At 41.9% G+C, this 20,273-nt stretch overlaps 1 protein-coding gene across 2 annotated transcripts in view; it reads left to right on the top strand.

Annotated features, from left to right (window-relative positions):
- Positions 1–19,985, top strand: part of GNG7 (G protein subunit gamma 7) — a 154,529-nt gene extending 134,544 nt beyond the window's left edge. For both annotated transcript variants that reach the window (XM_085884458.1, XM_085884459.1), the window contains 2 exons: positions 17,108–17,235; positions 17,966–19,985. In XM_085884458.1, coding sequence (XP_085740584.1) covers positions 17,155–17,235; positions 17,966–18,091 — 207 coding nt within the window. In that variant the 5' untranslated portion in view covers positions 17,108–17,154 and the 3' untranslated portion in view covers positions 18,092–19,985. The remainder of the gene's footprint in view (positions 1–17,107; positions 17,236–17,965) is intronic.
- The last annotated feature ends 288 nt before the right edge of the window (positions 19,986–20,273 follow it).

Genomic DNA, 20,273 nt, shown 5'->3' with positions numbered 1-20,273 from the left:
CTTTTGCTTTTATCATGCTATCATTTTGGGCGCCATTGGTTTATATTTACCTCCGCCACCAAAGGTGGACAGAGGTTATGTTTTCACTCCTGTTTGTCTGTCTGTTTGTTGTGAGAACGATATCTCAAAAAGTTACGGACAGATTCGGACAAAACTCGGTGGACACATTGAGCATGAAACAAGGATGAATTGATTTGATTTTGGTGACAATCCAGATGTAATAATTTTTTAAGTAATTCTTCACCATTGAGAGTTAGATCGGGCCAAAAAACGATAGATAACACAATATCTCAAAAAGTTATGGACGTGTTCGGACAAAACGTAATGGGCAGGTTGGGAGTCAGAGAATGGCTAAATCATTCGATTTTGGTGAAGATCCGGATCCGGATATGAGTTTTTCTTAATTTACTACCCCACGCACTCAAAGCAAAAAGCAGGGTTTAGCAATCGGTTCATGTCCGTCTGTCTGTCTTATCATTTTATGATTGAGGAAGAATTTATTAAAATCAAATGTTGAATTTTGAACACGAATCGGAACATGAATAGGAAGACAAGTTTGACATCTTACCGTACTTTGGCTCTGAATTCTCCGTGACTGCAGATGTGCAGAGAGGAGTGTTTTTTTGTTTTGTTATTTTTTTTTACTCTCTGCCTGCCTGGCAGTCAAAAAAATAAATTGAAAATCATCTCCAAACAGGAAACTTACTGTTTTTAAGGATGTTATAAAGGACACAAACAACAGGCACGAATAACTAATGTAACTGTTAGATCGTGATGTAATTGATACTGGGTAAAACTGTGGGAAAACCCAGAAAGGATTTATTTATACGTTTTTAAACATCTTTAAACCTTTATTAGCTCCTGTTGGACTTAGTCCACTGAAAAAGGGGGCTTATCGATTTGGTGTCAATTTTTGTGTCCGAGCGGGCGTCCACAGCCATATCTCGGACATGTATGGACCAATTTTCTTCATGCTCGGCACAGAGAAGACACATGATGGTTTGCATATGCACATAATTTTGTTTTGCGATGCAATTAAAGATGACCGACTGGCAGCCACTTTAGTTGTGAAAACCCAGCGTTGAACACGTCCTCAATAATTTATTGGACATGCATTTACCGATGTTGTTCAAACTTGGCACACAGATAATAAATGATGGGTTTCATGTGCTTTAGGGTGTTCCAAAAAAATGAAAGTTTGATTTTTGCTGCTCCCTGCTTTTGCCTTTGTTCCAATACCCCGTAAGAACTTATAGGTCAAAAATGAACAAAATTCCATGATATTTAGGGGTTCCTCAAGTTGGCACAATTTAAGTTCATATTTACAAAATACACGTAATTTACACAATGTAATATACTATTCCAATGAAAATATCAAACAACCATATTAATTGTGAAGTGTACTGCATTGTGCACATTCGACGGCAAGTTGTCAGTTACAGTTTGGCAAATTTCAACAATATTGTGTCAACTTGAGGAACCCCTAAACATCCTCCAGTCTGCTTCATATTTGGTATGTATGTTTCTACTGTCAAATGGAACAAAGGCACACCCAGGGAGCATGAATATTCATACTTTTATTTTTTACCCCCTATTATGAAGCACCCTAATGTGCTTGTCTTTTTTTTGAGATCAGATCCAAGATGGCCGACTGGTGGCCATTTTGTTACTTTAATGTGTCCCCAACCATTTCCCAGACATGCATGGTCCAATTTTGTTCAAACTTGCCACAAGCACAGTATATTGTGGCGTACACATGCCCCTCACTTTATTTTGCAATCTGATGAAAGATGGCCGACTGGCAGACTAGCAGCCGTTTTATTTGTAAATACATGTAATTACCATTTAAACTCTGTTCAACAAAATTACTAAAACAACAGGGGTTATGACATTTTATGTCTTTTTTTCCTTGTTTAAATTGGATTATATACTTGAACACTGTAGAACACAAATCGCCTTCATAATACTTCGAAGAACCATGCTATATATCGATGTATAGCATGAGATGGCGTGGCATGTGAGAGTGCATCAATAAAGTTTCCATCTCCTAAAATGAGACTAAGCCTGGTGTTGGCTTTACAGTTAAAGTGGCTAGCTTAAGATCTTAGGGTCTTTTGTTTGAGCCCCTGTTGGCCGTTGCATTAACACCAGGTGGGGTTGACAGCCTGTCATCCTTCTGAGGTCGGCAAAATGAGTAACAGTGCCCTGCCAATAGGGGCCACTGCAGCAGTGGCATGGCCACATGCCGAGAAATGATGCAACCAGCAGCCACAGACTGCACACGATAGCTAGCTACTGAGACTTAACATCATCTTATTACCATGAGTTAGGGTGGTGTATAAAACTGCTTCAGTAATGCTACACTTCCAGATTTTTTTAATGATCTTTAAAATCATTTTTTTAATGAAATTGAAGTATATACTTGAACAATGCATGGGGTATCCTGTCCTATGAACTCTGTTTTTATCTTGCCAAAACGAAGTTTTTGCAAGATATGTTAGTCAGCTTGTATGTTTTGTTTTTTTTTGTTTGTTTGTTTGTTTGTCTGTAATCACGTATAAAAAATTCTGCAGAGCACAGTTATCATTGGAAATTTTTGTAACTTCGCATATCAGAGGCCTATAGAGGTCCCTTTCAGCGCACAAAATTTTGAAGGTCAAGGTCAAAGGTCAAGGTGACTTTGTCGCAAATCAGGGGAGTCGACGAAACCCTTATTTGTTGAGTAATTTTGATCGGATCTTCTTCAAACTTCATGGGAATATAGTTCATGGTCTGGCGCTCAGCTGATTACTTTTTAGTGGCGATTGGCCTTGACCTTCATATGTTTTTTTTAATTTATTTATTAATTTATTTTTTTTGTCTGTAATCACGTATAAATCACTCTGCAGAGCACAGTTATCATTGGAAAATTTTTTAACTTCGCATATCAGAGACCTATAGAGGTCCCTTTCAGCGCATACAATTTTGAAGGTCAAGGTGACTTTGTCGCAAATCATGGGAGTCGACGAAACCCTTATTTTTTGAGTTATTTTGATCGGATAGTCTTCAAACTTCATGGGAATATAGTTCATGGTCTGGCCCTCAGCTGATAAATTTTTGGTGGCGATTGGCCTTGACCTTCATGGTTAGCACCTCAGGTCAAACATATTTGACTCCAAGGTCAAATTTTCAAGTTTTAGGAACCATATCGTGTAGTACCTCAAATTGAACACCTCAATGAGTGCTTTCTAGATATGTCAAGCTTGAGACATTATGACGTCATTTGGTGACGTTATGAGGCAAACGCATATTTTTCATGGTTACTCTGTAGAACGATTCTCATCGGAATCTCTCGTAGGCAGATATTCCTCAAGGAATCGCTCCTGGTGGATAGCAGCTCTGTTCACCTCAGTGGGACCTTAAATAAGTCACACTTGGTCACCTTTTGGCAAGATACGGGTCACCCTGCGGGTGACATTGGTTTATTTTTTTTTTAAGTGATTCTTCACCATTGAGAGATAGGGCCAAAAATGATTTGGAGCATGATATCTCAAAAAGTTATGGATGGATTCAGATGAAACTTACAGTGGCCTCAAAAAGTATTCAGCACCCCCCCCCCCCAAAGTTTTCACATTTTGATGCCACTTGAGCTTATTTCATGATGCTTTCAAATCAAACTTAATATATAGTCTTCACAAACTACTCCAAAGTGATAAAGCTAAAAAAAAATACAGATACAATGTGAACAAGTTAGAATAACAGAGAAAAATAGGACCATGTATCCGGAAGCTCACCTGAATCAGGAGCAACAGACATTTAAACCCCTCACAAACTCCTTTGGAGCCTGATTTTTTGTTTGTTTGTTTTAATGTCATGAACAAACTTTAGTACGTTATGGATGATACGTTTAGTACGTTTAGTACGTTTAGTACGTTTTGGAGAAGAGAGCAAATACCTATTTTGGGGGGGGTTCAAATCCCCACCCCATCCCCACATAGAACCCCATAATGAGCGCAGATGTTGGTGCGGTAAATGCACCTTCGTTAGGCATCAGATAGGAGGCTTGTGCCCAAGTTTGATCAAAATTGTATGTTTGGTTCAAGTGATAATGACTGAAGTGTTGACGGACTGACTCACTCACTCACTCACCTACTGCTTGATCGCATAAGCTCACCAGACTAAAGTCTGGGTGAGCTAAAAATCAGAGGAGTCTCAGTTACGTAAGTATTCACACCCTTTGTGTAATGAACCCTAAATCACATCAGCAGCAAATTATTTGTTTGAAAGGTTACAACATAAGTGTAATCGGTTTCACCTCTATGTAATCAGTGGTTTAACTTGGAGATTAAACTCTCCCACTTATCGAAGGAGTTTTAAGGTGAAACTCAGTTGGTCAACCAACAAGGGAAACATGAAGACCAAGGAGCTTTCCAAAGAAGTCAGACATAAATTGATGGAGAAGCACCGTTCAGGAGAGGGTTATAAGAAGATTTCAAAGTCACTCATTATCCCTTTGAGTATGGAGAAATCCATCATCAAGAAGTGGGTGACGTATCACACCACCCAGACTCTACCCAGATCAGTTCACCCATCCAAACTCAGCAGTCGGGAAAACAGGAAAACTGGTTCGGGATGTTAATGTAAATCCAACAATGACTTTGAAAGATATACAAGACTATATGTCCAAGATGGGGGTCAGTGTTCATCAATCAACAATATTGCATTCCCTTCACAAAGCTGGCATCTGGACAGGTGGCAAGAAAGAAGCCATTACTGAAAAAGTCGCATCTTCAAGCTCGTATGGAGTTTGTGAAAAAGCATCTTAATGATACTGCAGGCATGTGGAGAAATGTTTTGTGGTCAGACGAGACAAAAATTTACTTTTTGGTCAAAATTCAAAGCATTACTTCTGACTCAAGCCTAACACTGTACATCACCCAGTCAACACCATCCCTAGCGTCAAGCATGGTGGTGGCAGCATCACGTTATGGGGGACTGGCAAGCTTGTCGGGACAGAAGGGGCAGTGTACGGTGATAGTACAGGAGAATCCTTGATGAAAACCTATTTGAGTCAGCCATTAATCTGAAACTGGGTATTGAACCTGATTTGAACCCAATTGAACATTTGTGGCGAGACGTGAAGATTGCAGTCCATCGACGATCCCCATCAAATTTCACCACGTCACTGCGCAAGGCTGGTAGAGACCTACCCAAAAACACTCGTAACAGTCATTGCTGTAAAAGCTTTCACCAAGTACTGACCTAAGGTGTTGAATACTTTTTCAACCAGTGAATTTTGAGTTGTACATGTTTTTAGCCGCGTCTCGCTAAGAGAGCTCCGCGTTGTTGTTGTTGTTGTTGTTGTTGTTGTTGTTGTTGTTGTTGTTGTTGTTGTTCTTCTTCTTCTTCTTCTTCTTCTTCTTCTTCTTCTTCTTCTTCTTCTTCTTCTTCTTCTTCTTCTTCTTCTTCTTCTTCTTCTTCTTCTTCTTCTTCTTCTTCTTCTTCTTCTTCTTCTTCTTCTTCTTCTTCTTCTTTTTCTTCTTCTTCTTCTTCTTCTTCTTCTTCTTCTTCTTCTTCTTCTTCTTCTTCTTCTTCTTCTTCTTCTTCTTCTTCTTCTTCTTCTTCTTCTTCTTCTTCTTCTTCTTCTTCTTCTTCTTCTTCTTCTTCTTCTTCTTCTTCTTCTTCTTCTTCTTCTTCTTCTTCTTCTTCTTCTTCTTCTTCTTCTTCTTCTTCTTCTTCTTCTTCTTCTTCTTCTTCTTCTTCTTCTTCTTCTTCTTCTTCTTCTTCTTCTTCTTCTTCTTCTTCTTCTTCTTCTTCTTCTTCTTCTTCTTCTTCTTCTTCTTCTTCTTCTTCTTCTTACAAAACCTTTGGGACTCGGCTCTTTTATATACAGGATCCGGATCTCCTTAAATACTAAACACCTGTACACATCCTCGCATTGAGGGTGCCTTTTGAGAGCGTCTATCATGAACTTTTAAATATAGTTGGACATTTGCTTTAAAGTTTCGAAAAGTTCACGTTACTATTTAAAGATTATTCCATTTAATGTATTGTAATTTCGTAAATACACTATTTTCTCGTCATGAAAGACGATCGTCCATGACGGGTCTCGCTATTGGCTCAATCAAGGCACGTGATGAAATATCGGAAGTTGTTGTTGTTAACCTCCGCCATCGAAGATGGATTGAGGTTACTGTTTTTACCCCTTTCTGTTTGTTTGTTTGTTACTTACAAGATCTAAAGATTTCGTAAGTATATTGATCACTTCCGTTTATGTTTGTTTGTTTGTGTTTGTTTGTGTGTTTGTTTGTGTGTTTGTTTGTTTGTTGGCACGATAACTCGAGAACGGAAGAAGCTACCAATGTCAAATTACACCACGTGATTCAGGAGGGTGATGGCTAGCGCCATTTAGATTTTGGTCAAAATCAGTCAGAGGTCAAGTTCATAGTGAGGTGAAACATAATTCCATAAATTCATGTGGAGAAATGGAGTATTTTTGCTTCGCTCGACGTTACGAGTTCGTTTTAGCTTCGATTTTAATTTTGTCTTTGGTTTTTGCGATCGCTTAGGACGCTTAAAACTCGGTTGTCGAAATTCTGGGAAAAATCGGATGTTTTGGAGCCGTTTAAAGATTGTATAAAAAAAATATTTCACTTGACGCGTCACGGGTCGTCACGTGGTGCAGCGTGCTCGAGCAGACACGTCGTTGAGTCACGTAAAGGTTTTCCGTGTGTGCGCTGACGGTGTTTTCGATAAAGATGGTGTTTAAAAGTCATTTTTTATCCCAATAAAGGTTATCGTCGCATTCCTGACTCGCTAAGCCGTCAGCTTATGTAAAGATTGTTGGTGGATGGCCGAATATTATGGTTTTGTGACTTTGATAAAATAATATAAAATAATTGCGTGGAGAAATGGAGATTTTTGCTTTGGTCGACATTACGATTTTTGATGGTTTGGTACAGAATTATCGTAGAAACTTCTGGTTTGCATCACTACCTTCTCTCGAGACAGCTTTTATTAGACAAGGTCAGAGGTCAAGTTGACGATTTCGTAAGTACCAGTCTATGACTGCTTGTTACTTACGAAATCTAAAGATTTCATAAGTATATTGATGCCTTCCGTTTCTGTTTGTTTGTTTGTTTGTTTATAGGCACGATAACTCGAGAACGGAAGAAGCTACCAATGTCAAATTACACCACGTGATTCAGGAGAGTGATGGCTAGTGCTGATTAGATTTTGGTCAAAATCGGTCAAAGGTCAAGGTCACAGTGAGGTCAAACATCCAAAACATTCGATTTTTGATGGTTTGGTACAGAATCATCGTAGAAACTTCTGGTTTGTGTCGCTACCTTCTCAAGAGACAGCTTTTATTAGACAAGGTCAGAGGTCAAGTTGACGATTTCGTAAGTACCAGTCTATGACTGCTTGTTTGTTTGTTACTTACGAAATCTAAAGATTTCGTAAGTGTACTGATGACTTCCGTTTCTGTTTGTTTGTTTGTTTGGTTGTAGGCACGATAACTCGAGAATGGAAGAAGCTACCAATGTCAAATTACACCACGTGATTCAGGAGGGTGATGGCTCATGCTGATTAGATTTTGGTCAAAATCGGTCAAAGGTCAAGGTCACGGTGAGGTCAAATATTCGATTTTTGATGGTTTGGTACAGATAACTCGAGAACGGAAGAAGCGACCAATGTCAAATTACACCACGTGATTCAGGAGGCTGATGGCTAATGCTGATTAGATTTTGGTCAAAATCGGTCAAAGGTCAATGTCACAGTGAGGTCAAACATCCAAAAAATGATAACTCGAGAACAGAAGAAGCTACCAATGTCAAATTACACCACGTGATTCAGGAGGGTGGTGGCTAGCGCTGATTAGATTTTGGTCAAAATCGGTCGAAGGTCAAGGTCACAGTGAGGTCAAACATCCAAAACATTCGATTTTTGATGGTTTGCTACAGAAACAATGTAGAAACTTCTGGTTTACGTCGCGACCTTCTCTCGAGACACCTTTTATTAGACAAGGTCAGATGTCAAGTTGATGATTTCGTAAGTACCAGTCTATGACTGCTTGTTTGTTTGTTTGTTTGTTTGTGAACAGTATTACGAAAAAAACTCCTCGACGGATTTCGACGAAACTTGGTGGGGGGTTAGGTCTGGTCCAAGGATCATGCCATGAGATTTTGGACTTGGTCCAAAATCCAATATGGCCACTATGACGGCCAATTTGAAAAAATATTTGAATTTTTTTTTTTGCATTTCTACATGTTTTAAGTGATTTCCAACCCCCCCCACCCCCCAAAAAAAATTGTTAGAGAAAAAAAAAATTTTGCAACTTTTTTTTCAACAAAATTTCGATTTTTTTTTTTTGCATTTCAACATGTTATAAGTGATTTCCAACAAAAAAACATGCCAAAATTATAATTGCGGCTGATTTTGGAACTTCAGGTGGATATCTTCTTCTTCTTCTTTCGGCTCGTTCTTCTTTTTGGAACTTCAGGTGGATTTACCCACGTAAAATCAATTTCTGTCTCAAAGAATCTCGTTATGACGAATGAATTGAGTATGTAAAAGTTCAAAGTAAAAGGGAAAGTTGCAAACTATAACTCTGTGAGCGCTGTTGACAGCAAATTGAATGAATAGGATATCAGGTTCACTTGAGTGACCTAGCAGTATTGGCGGCGGAGGTTTTGCACTCTACCGAGTGCTCCCCCTCTAGTTTTTTTTGTTTGTTTTTTTTTTATTCTTCTTCCTCTTCTTCTTCTTCTTCTTGTTGTTGTTGTTCTTGTTCTTCTTCTGGTGAAGACAAAACCTTTAGGACTCGGCTCTTTTATATACAGGATCCGGATCTCCTTAAATACTAAACACCTGTACACATCCTCACATCTACGGTGCCTTTTGAGAGCGTCTATCATCAACCTTTAAATATATTCGGACATTTGCTTTAAAGTTTCGAAAAGTTCACGTTACTATTTAAAGATTATTCCATTTAATGTATTGTAATTTCGTGAATACACTATTTTGTCGTCATGAATGATGATCGTCCATGACGGGTCTCGCTATTGGCTCAATCAAGGCGCGTGACGAAATATCCGAAGTTGTTGTTTTTTTGTTTGTTTGTTTGTTTTTTTTCTTCTTCTTCCTCTTATTGTTCTTGTTCTTCTTCTTCTGGTGAAGACAAAACCTTTCGGACGCGGCTCTTGGACACATTTGTCCTTGTTTTTTTTCAGGTATTCCTGCCATGTAACCTCCTTCAACTATAACTGTATTGAGTTTGATCTCATCAGTTATGAATAAAAATATTCATTTGGAAAAATTGTTTCTACATAATTTGTAATTCATCTAAATGTGGCATTATTGGTCGGGGGTGAATACTTTTGCAGGCCACTGTCGTGGGCAGGTGGGGTGTCTGCCAAGGATGAATTGATTAGATTTTGGTGAAGATCAAGATCTGAGATTTCAAAAAAAAAAAAAAATTGAAGTGATTCTTCATCATTGAGAGATGTGGCCAAAAACGATTTATTGCACGCTCTTTCAAAACGTTGTGGACAAAATATGACAAAACTTGGTGGATGAGTTGGATAGATGACTAGAACAAGTTGAATAGATTTTGGTTAAGGTACGGCTGTGGATCCGGCCTACCAGTGGAATACAAACGCAAACTGTTCAGCCTGGCAGAGGCATGCGCTCTACCAAGTGCCGTTCAAGTTGTTTCCTGCCACACTGTGTACCAGGAATTCACGTCTACCAAGCTCACACGACCACATTTCCGGTTTGCTGTTGATGCCGAACCGAATATTTGCCTCCATCCTCTATCTCGTTCTCTTTTTTTTTTCGGTTAACACTTTCATCCTTGTCATTTGCTATCTCGCGTTGTTATTTGTTTTTTTATTGCATTTGGCAATGTAAGTTGTTTTTTTTAATCATTATTGTTGTTTTTATTGCATTTTGGTGTGATCTGGTGAATTTGGGAATAAAGAAGATGATCAAGTTGGCAGCACGTCATAGCTGGCACGAGCACAAGGGAGTGTCATGATGACTTGACCCGCAGCAGTATTTGGAGAGTTAACATCACTGCGTCAGAGCTTTCTGGACTCCGGAGGGGGCTTGATGTTCATTGGAGGAAAGCAACGGAGCGATGTGCAAAAGCAACTGTCATTTGCTTCTCTGCTGAAAGGCTTTCCCATTGCCTCGAATGTGTTCCCGGTACAACCTTCGACCTGAAATTTCCAACCCACCTGCTCTGACATTCCCGGAAATGTACCTCTTATGAGGCATTCGCGCCCCGTGAAAGCCTCATAAACCATTTCAATTACCCTCACGCCAGTCTCACCTCCTTGCCATATTAATCTTCACCATATAGCCTCTCCTCTAGTCTTCCCTGCCACTTATGACTTTCCACTGTCCAAACAGCTCACCTCATAGGTCACACATCCAACTCCTTACCCTTTATCTTTCATTTATTTCTGACACTACCCCTCCCTCACTTTCCCATATCTTATCCAAACCTTTCCAATCCCAATCCATATACATGTCCGTGAAAATAACTCATTTTTCTAATGATCGAGGAGGTTCAGTGTAAAATTGCCAGTCGGGTTTAGACATTTACACATCCGCTTCACTATGCAAACTACCCCTTTTGGATGCTGATCTGTGACATTGGCCAGTGGAGATGTCGACCATCTTTTTGCACCACCTCAATCTCGATAACCTGCCAAAATTTTCACCTGTTTTTGTTTTTTTTTGCTTTGTTTTATTTTGATGTTTTCTGCTTGCTCTTTGCTTTACATCCCTCCCAGGCACTCCACCATCCTCTAATCATTTTCCATCTGTGCCCCCCTCCCCCACCCCTCCTTCCATGCTCACGATTCTTCTACCCCCTGCTTTGTTTCCTATCCACCTTACCCACGCACTCCCTGCAAAACAACACGAGTCGAGCCGCGTGCAGGCTGCATCGCAGCTCCAGGTGCAGGAAATGTGGACACTGGCCAGCAGGCCATTCTATTGCTCATGCAGCAGTTGCTTGGTTGTGCAGCCAGTGTTTTCCAGGAATGTTATTGCAATTTGTTTGCATTGTTCCTCAATCTGTTTGCTGAGCAGAAAACGTCCCAGCCCAAGTCTTCCCTCGTATTTATGTTTTATATTATACAAATTAAGTAAATACTATGCTTAAGAAAACAGGTACAGCTCACAAGGCTGAGAAAGATGCCCGTGCAACTAGCTGTCTGACGATTCAGAATATCTCAGAGCTTCTATTTCTGTATTAAATTAAATTTTCAATGTGAAAATACCTGTGTATCAGGTGATTAAAGTGCTGGTCTGTGTTATCGATACTTATAACTCTGGCTTTAGCTCCGCACCGTGCTGACTGGCTGGATTCCCTCCCCCACGACCAACTGGTATCCGTGTAGTCGAGTTGTAGAGAAATCCCTGTTCACCATGTCCACATCCACCCTGCTTGCTTGCAGGTTACTATCTCTCTTTCTCTTTTTCCCCCTCTTTTCCCATTTGTTCATCCGCCTGCCTATTTGTGTCCAGCCGTTTCCCTCGACCGCTTGCACTCTCATGGTTCTTTGGAAGATGTGGCCAAGTCTTTCTTGAGCATCTTCCGGTGACTTGATGCTTTGGAGGACATTCCGCTTGTTGGGGATGCTTATTTGATCGATAGAGGTGGAACTCCTGACGAGCGGCTCGTAGCTCAGAGTTGGTCTTCAAATACAACTTTAGATCGACAACCCATAAATGTTTTGGCCTCCAAACTTACCTCTGTACATTTCAGATTGCAGCATGTTCAGCACGTAGTGTAATCTTTTTAGGAAAGTATCAGAAGACACAACATGGCCCTCACAGTGCTCAAAGTATGCATCTTTTTTTTTCTTTTCTTTTTTTTAGCTTCACACTCTTCCATCCTTGTCATTTGCTATGTCATGTTGTTATTTATTCATTGCACTTGTCAGTGTAAGTTGCCTTTTTTTATGGTAAGTTTGTGTGATCTGTTGAGAATTTTTGGCATAAAACAGTCGATTGAGGTGGCAGCATATATTATAGCTGGTACGAGCAGAAGGGAGAGTCACGATGACGTAACACAGCGGGGTTCGAAGAGTTAACATCAGCTGCGTCAGAGCTTTCCGGCAGAATGCCTGCAATACGTACCACTGAAAATCACCCCAAAAGTAAAGGCTATGCTGATAGGTTTTTTTGATGGAAAAGTTATGGTGTTTGTCATCATGGGTGCCGTCGACACTTAACATGTGAACTTTAAAAAAATTTAAAAGTTGGAACAATGAGTCCAGATACACCATTGTTCAAGTCTGACGACAGGATCTATTTGAACCCCAATTATGGACTTGACAATGACCCCAAGAAGGAGTTACATTTTTTGAATAATAGCAGAGAATCCTACCTCCTACCTATTAAAAAACCTTGCAACCATGAAAGTGAGGGTCGATGCTGCTACTGGAGGATGGGAAGATGCTCTGAGATGTGAACTTTCTGCTCATCGAGGCCGATACATTGTGAATAATTCGAATCCTAATGACATTGCATGACATGAATTATGGCAACACAATGTCATGATGAGGTTGAAGCTTTATTTTGAGATGTTTGTAATGGATGATGAAAACGGTAGCTTTGGATCGCCTGACACGTTTCACAGTATTAATCCTGGTCCGAAATGGACGATCACCCAAACAACAGAGATTACCCACTGAATGTGACGCATGCCACCCCCAACTCGATACACCCCCTTCCTTTCTACTCTTTCTACCCACTCACCAGCACCTTGGCCCAAACTCATCAGAGTAATCTTTCAGTGTTCTCTGTCACTTCATGCTGCAGGGAACTCATCTTTGCATCATTCTCTGATTCACCAGTGAGCACAGTGTCTCTTTGTTTTGTCATCGTCTCACACCCTCGCTTTCTCAAGGCCCCCATGCTTCATTCGTGTCCGAAGAAGCGAAAGCAAACTTTAAAGGAAAGCTTTTTGAGGCAAGGTGTATGCTGTTAGCCCATAAAACGGAGTCTGATATTGTAGGCAAATGCACTGATTGGCCAACAAAGCCTTTGTTGCGGTCTGTTTGAAATGTGAGATGGTATCTTTAAATCTGCAACCGTTGCTGAACTTGAATGCGATAAGCCGTCTGGTTGCCTGCCAACTCGATAACACAGCCCAGTGACAAAATATCCGTATTCCAGTATCAAACGGCATTTTCCGACGTTTTCAGAAGCTTGTTCGGAATTTGTATGGCAAGAGCTGGCCACCGTGGAAATGAGCGAGGAAATCTACGTGGCTTTAGAAGAAAGGGAAGAGGCTGCGGGTGCAATAGCAGGGTGCTCCACCGTAACCGATGTCGCTGGAACGTGCCAAACGCGTCCCTGGGTCTGTTCACACGCAGGAAGTGAAAGCTGTTTCAGGGAACCACAATGATTTCCACTGCACTGAAACACCGCCAATTCCAATAACAGCGTTTATTGCCTTTTTTTTTTTCCCCCCTCCAAACAATTTTTATTTTAATGCCAATTGTCATTCTCCAATCTTGTGATTATGAGTGAGCCTGCAACCGTCTTGTTTCACACTAATTTAATGCCGGTGAGGGAGGCCCTTTACCTGTAATTTATTTTGTTTGTTCCATTTTCCCTATTGCGTGCTTTCCCAAACTGCATCCGGTCACATCCCTGCACAGACATCCGAGCACGGGTGCAGTGCAGGTTTAATTTAGCGCCGCAGATAACAACCCTGTGGGTTTCCCTACGTGTTTTTTCCCAGCCTAATCTTGGCAGGTTCATCATACACCCACAGTACGACCCATTGTACAGTGTCGTCAGATTCTTGATGGGCAGGGGATGAAGTGGTTTGATGGTCAAGGAGAATCAGACAAGGTTGCCGGTGGAGGATGGAGAAGGAAGAATAAGCATTCTGTAACAACCATAGCGTGGAGGAGGAATAAGCATTCTGTAACAAGCATATAATTAGAAAAAGGCTTGACCCCTGAAATTTTCTCTCGTTTCTCTTTTCTCTCTCAAATTCATTAACAATGACGAACAAAGCAAAAATAAATGTTCAACTCTTCTCACTCCGTTACCCATTCCCTCTCTAGCCCCCTCATGAACAAACAATTTGCAGCTGCCTAAGGCCATGTTTGGATGATGTCGGTTTTGTGATGTAGACAGGGAGCAACATGACTGTGGATACAAAATATGCACTGCATTCTTTAATGGTTACAGTCTGGAATTCTCCAGTATTGCACAGGTTTAACACCATTGTACGAGAGGATTGCGAGTAGTGTTGGCATGGTGCTTTTCATACATATGTGAAGTGCAAATATTGCAAGCTGCTTGGTATCTGCTAAATGCTGCAAGCTCATTGGTTGGCATCTCTCATGCTCTCCAATAAACGTGTCCCCCTCAAACACTTGCTTTCCTTGCTTCTTTCAGTCATACCTTCGTTTCCCACTCACTCTTCCCAAGAAGCAATTTTTAGGCAATTATTGCAGAATTCCTCACTCTCTCTCTCTCTCTCTTCGGGGTTCGGTGACCAGACGCTATGGGCTCGTGCCACGCGCCTTGCATACCGCAACTGCTCAGCTGCCTCTGTCTTGGATGTTTTCCCGGAAGCCATCTTGGCACATAATATGGAGAGGCAGAGTCATGAGCACCCCAGAACAGAAATCATAAATGGAGAGAGATGTAGGATTGAAGGCAGACTGCCTGTTTTCCCCCTGATGCCACTTGTCATGCTGATGTTTACAGTCTCCCCTTCACCTCCCCCCCCCCCCCCAACACAAAAACTCCCTGAGTCCTTGCGTGCATTGCCATGAACAATTACGATAATCACAATAATTTGACTGTTTTCCATCCCTGGAGACTTCATTGTAATACGTGCCTGCTTCAATTTTCTAAACGCTTACCACTGCCAGAGTTGGGCGTCAAATGATGTCGGAGGTGTGACCTAGGAGAGACTGCCTGGCCTTCACTGTGACATTACGAGTTCAAAGTCTGGCCCAGCTGGCAGCTGTTTGGTAATGCAAGAGGATGGGCCTTGGCAGGAATGCCAGGCGAGCAAAGGCCAATGCCGTTTGGGTGGCTTCACCTTGGTTTATGGTCGCTGCATATGTTAATTTTAACCAGTTATCTTTCAACATTTTATTGTACAAGACCAATACTCGAGCTGTAGTTTTCGTAATCGATATATTTTGATCCATTTTGGTTTGGTAGAGTGGAAGAGGCATATATTTTCTTCATATCACTGTTAAGGGCCCAAGTTGTAAAAAACAAAAACATTTAAAAAAAAAATAAAACAAGTCAGGATAATAATAGAAGAAGAGATATTGAGAGAAAGTAGAAGTAAGGCAAAGGAAAAGACAAGTGGGGGGGGGGGGTAGGTGGAGCTGCCATATTTGCCTGTATAGTTAAAGTATGGCCGAGCCACTTGATCATGTAAAAATATTTACCAATGAAATAATTTGCAAGCATTTCACCTAAAATTGACCACAATGCATGCTACACAGTAGTTGAGTGTACGAAACCACTCACGACACAACAGCTGTGCTAATGGGTATCGGTGCATCCTGGAGTAGGCCGCACAACACTGTTCCATCAAATGTTGAGTTTTTAAAGCTTCGAGGGTTACGTTGTCATTTCAATTTTAACACACCAATGTTACACACAGTACAGGTGCATTTAATTCTCAACAAGTACCTCGTGGGAATTTTAACAGCACGTGTACACAGTTGATGATGAGGAGGATCCTCTCGTGCCAGATTTGCATCACGACGTGTCCTGTTTGTGACAGCAATTCAAATTTGCAGAATTCCAAATCTGCACCAGCTGCTTCGACCTCTTGCCGCCGCTGCTACTTGGTTCATATCAATTGCCGCAGCTCTGTTGCTATAAACTGCCGGAGTCTCGGTGCACTTCAAATCCCCTGCACAGACAAGGCGATTGCAGCGATTCCACACTTGCAGCAGCAGCACATTCGGCAACCACTCTGGATGCTGACAGTCCAGAACCTCGTGCAAGTTTCTCGAAGAGCACCGCATGCATCCCATGAATCGTGCAATATGCACCAATGCCTGCATAACAACAGCATACCCAACACCCATGTAATATTTCAGATGGAATGTGGTCGGCAGTCTCTGTATGATATCTGGGTTTTGTTATCCCCCGCCAACCAACGAAGTTGGCGGGGGATATAGAAATGGGTTCCATACGGCCATCCGTACGTCCGTCCATCCATCACATTTCGTTTCTGGAGCTTAACTACAAATCCCCTCAAGATATATTTACGAAATTTGGTACACATATCAAGCAAGTGGTGAACTGGTGCCTTTTGATATGTAGAGATTTCCCCCCAAAAAAATTCTGTCACTTTCCATGGAAACAAGTTGGGTATTAAGAAATAATTGAGGTTAACCTTTGTTTCCAGAGCATAGTTGCAAAACTATTAACTATTTATTTATGAAATTTGGTACACACATCAAGAATTAATTGAACTGGTGCCTTTTGGTACTTGTCCTCATTTACTATGGCAGGAGATATCGAGGACTTTGTCTTCAACGGATGCTAGTTTTTTTTACTTTGAAAACAAACTTATATCTTGAATCACTGATCCATAACTGTCCAAAACTAGCTTCCTATATTTCCTTTTCTTGAATCCTGCTATGGCTGGCAAGGTGGCTTACAGGGATGCACATTCACTTCGAAGCCGTCCAGCCTGGGTTCAAACGTGACCCAGCTATAAACTGTTATCACAGTGTTTCACAGATTCATAAATCTGTTGATGGATGTTAAACTGGGTGTTCCGTCTGCTGGTATCGGTTGGTGGATGTTAAGGATACCATGGTCTTCTTCACGATTTGTAGGCAAGCTATTGCCGGAACCCTGAACAAAATTTCTGCCCTGACTTCCTGAGTCAAATTGGTGACCCCTCCAGAATTGTAGCTTAGTAATTGCTTCGGCAGCACCAACACTGCATAGGGCAAGGTACATGATGAACTGCTATCGGAGGTTGTCCTGCCAGTCGTTGCGGCCCTGCTTGATGCTATGAAAACTAATTTGCCTGACTTGATCTGAATCTCCACCTGGCCTGACCTTGACCCCCAGTTGACAATACTTGTGTGTCGTGCAGGTGGAGGGAGGCCCATAGGGCCGAGAAGCACGTGCAGCTGGCTCGCAATGTCGAGCACGAATAACATTGCCCAGGCGCGAAAGATGGTGGAGCAGCTGCGGATAGAGGCGAGCTTCGAGAGGATAAAGGTATCAGGGTGGGGTCTTGTTTGAGACTTTGAGGCTGGTTGGATGATGAATCCACATTGTGGAATATACCTCGTAGACAAAATATGCCCGGCCCTATGAGTCTGCAAGGAGGAGATTTGTTTGCAATGGAGTTAAAAAAAGAAAAAAAAAATCGATGTATGGTTGACAGGCTCTATGGCTGATTGTAATTGAGCCATATCCTGTGAAGGATGCTGAAAGGAAAATAAATCCCATTTGCATATGGTTCATAATCTGTTTCTGCAAAGGCATTTTGGGGTGTACTTAATTCCACTTGACCCGACACTTTGTTTCCTCTTAACGCTGGTGTGAATGACCTTCTTGGTGTTTGAACACCAAGCGAAGACACATTTTATTCCCTTCATATTTTGAAAGTCTGATATCCAATTGCAGTCAAGGCCTTGGAGCATTGGTTTCAAAGGGGGTGACCATCTAATGGATTGTTGAAAAGGAGTCCCGGAGGGGGTGAGAGTTTTGTGAGATTTGGCGATTTAGTGACGAGCGGAAGGGCACGGAGGCCTTCCCTTGAGGCAGTGCAGATCCTTTTGAAGTCGGGTCACACCTGTGCTTTGCTTTTTATCTGTAGATCCTTTTTCTCTCGCTAGCCAGAGATGCTTTGGCACCGCCATTTGTGCTGTATGAAGTTTTTGGGTGCATTATACATGCAGGTTTTGACACCCAAATGGAACTTTGCTCGATCATTTGTCCACAGGTCTCAAAAGCATCCTCAGACCTCATGCGATACTGCAATGAGCACGCAAAGAGTGATCCACTGCTCGTCGGAATCCCAAACTCCGAAAACCCCTTCAAGGATAAGAAGCCATGCACCATTCTGTAGCCGTCGAGTCGTCATTTCCAACACCTTCACCCGTCCTCACATTCTGTCCCTTTGGCTCCCTCCCAACTGATTTGTTTTTTCTTGCCCTCCGCCAGCCCGTTTGCCATGGTCTGGCTGCAAAGCAACAGCTTGACACATTTAGATATTGCATTGCTCTCATATTTGCTTTCTTTTCTTTCCTAATCTCCATTCTTCCTCCTTTATCTCATTCTCCTGCTTATTTTAGCCCGCTCACCACCCCCCGCCCCTCCTACCTCACCTCCTCATTCCTCTCCCCTCTTCCTCCTCCAACTATATTTACTTCTATTTGCCATCTTCATATCAGGTGAAAAGTATGATGCACATGTTAATGAAAGCCAAAACGAGCAGGGAGATTAAGGAAAAGTAAACACACCCTTGCTTTCAGTCTGGTTTCGAGCACACACTTGTGCCATTGTGCAAGCCAGGCTAAGGGTACTGAAGTTTGCCATGCCATATTCATCTGCCAAAAAAAACCTTCTGTTCTCCTCCTACTTTTCTCCTCCCCCTCCTTCTTCCACTTGTTTCTTCGATAATTCGACCAGTGACCTACCTAGTTAGTTCTCCACACGAAACATTATGACCTATTGTGCCATGTTGTACAATCCTGCCTCTGCCCATCCACGGCTCGCCTACCACACTCTCCGGGCTAAGCCACTCGGGAATACAGGAATTATAGCAACGGATTGCCAACGCATTGCTATTTTGTATATTGTTATTGCTATTTGATTTGTTTTTGCGTATCACAAGTAGACATATTTGGTGCAAGTTTTCTGTCGTTGCTGTCGTTGTTTAAGTTGTAATTTCCATAAATATTTTCCAGTGGCCAAGCGCTGGAAGGGTTAAGTCCTTGTGCAGGGTTGCAGCACTGAGTGTTTCCTTTTCTACAGCATTATGATGGTTATGTATCCAGCCTGTGGTCAGAATACCCTGTCACCAAGATGTCAGTGCAAGAGAGAAGCCGAATTTGGATGGTTGGCGAATCACACCAGTGATCCCAGACTGGGAGATGATTCTTCGACAGCGACTTCTTGATAGAGTGAAATGAGAGTAATCGTACGTGCGTATTCGTGCCAAGGACAAACGGGAGTAGCAGGAAGTGACAGGTGATTTTTTTTTCTCTCGTTGCCTAAATTTTACATGGCATAAAGGGACGAGGGGGTGGTTGTGGTGTTAAGTTCGTGTCGTGTTTTGTCCACGTTTCGGCAAATTTGTGGGAAACCGGTCCAATAGAGAAGAATAAAATAAAAGAGCAGAGGAGATGTTTGCCTCTTACTCTGCCCTGTCCGTCTGTCTGTCTCGTTCACTCTGCCCGTTACGCAAACAGCCTGTATTTTGTGACCCAGATCCGCCCGTGAATGTGGGTTAGGTGGTTTACTCCCAAACGGCAACGCTTTGATCCAGCGTCCTGCGCTGTGGCGCCCAAATCCTCGTCATGTCTGCGGCAAGCAACTTGGAGTGTTGAACAGGGACTTCACTGTATGCTTAACAGCCATCTCAACCTCAATTCTTCAGCATCGATATTGGATTCTATCTCGGTTCTTTCTCTCCACCTGGAATCTCTCCTCCATCCTTTGCCCCTTGCCAAAATCACATGGGTAATATGGTAAATGTAACGTGTGTAGATAATACTGTTAGTGTTTCTGTCTTTCAAACGCGAGCAACCGTGTCAGTTACTCTTTATGTTTTAGTTTTTATGGAAAACCTTACCCTGTTTGGCGGATTTTGTAAGCGCTTGTATAATGATAAGACGTTGCTTCTGTTCAGACCACTTGTTCTGCCAAGCACTGTCTCTCCCGCTGGATGTCTTGTCTCATTTTCGCGGCTCCTTCACCCACTATTAATGACCAATAAACCCGGTGATGTTTTAAAAAGGTCCACGTCTTGCTTCCTTTGGTGTAGCAAATCTTTGTGTGTCATGATTAAAGTGATGCTTGCAAGTAGCAACCTTTTGCATTTTGCAGCCACGGTTAAAGTAACAGTTGCCATCCTTGATGGGCCAAATGGCCTCCTGCTTTGACGTTCCTTGTGTATCCCATATGCAACTTGAACGACACTCGGGAGAGAACATACCTCCGCCAGGCTGAACTGTTTACATTTTGTATCCCACTGATAGGACGGCTCTGCATCTGGTCCTGAACCAAAATTGAATAGACTTGTTCTT

Source organism: Eptatretus burgeri, chromosome 6 (assembly GCF_056783735.1).
Source record: "Eptatretus burgeri isolate ZD-2024b chromosome 6, Ebu_testis_v1, whole genome shotgun sequence".
Taxonomy (NCBI): domain Eukaryota; kingdom Metazoa; phylum Chordata; class Myxini; order Myxiniformes; family Myxinidae; genus Eptatretus; species Eptatretus burgeri.
This window is presented reverse-complemented; position numbering and strand designations above follow the sequence as displayed.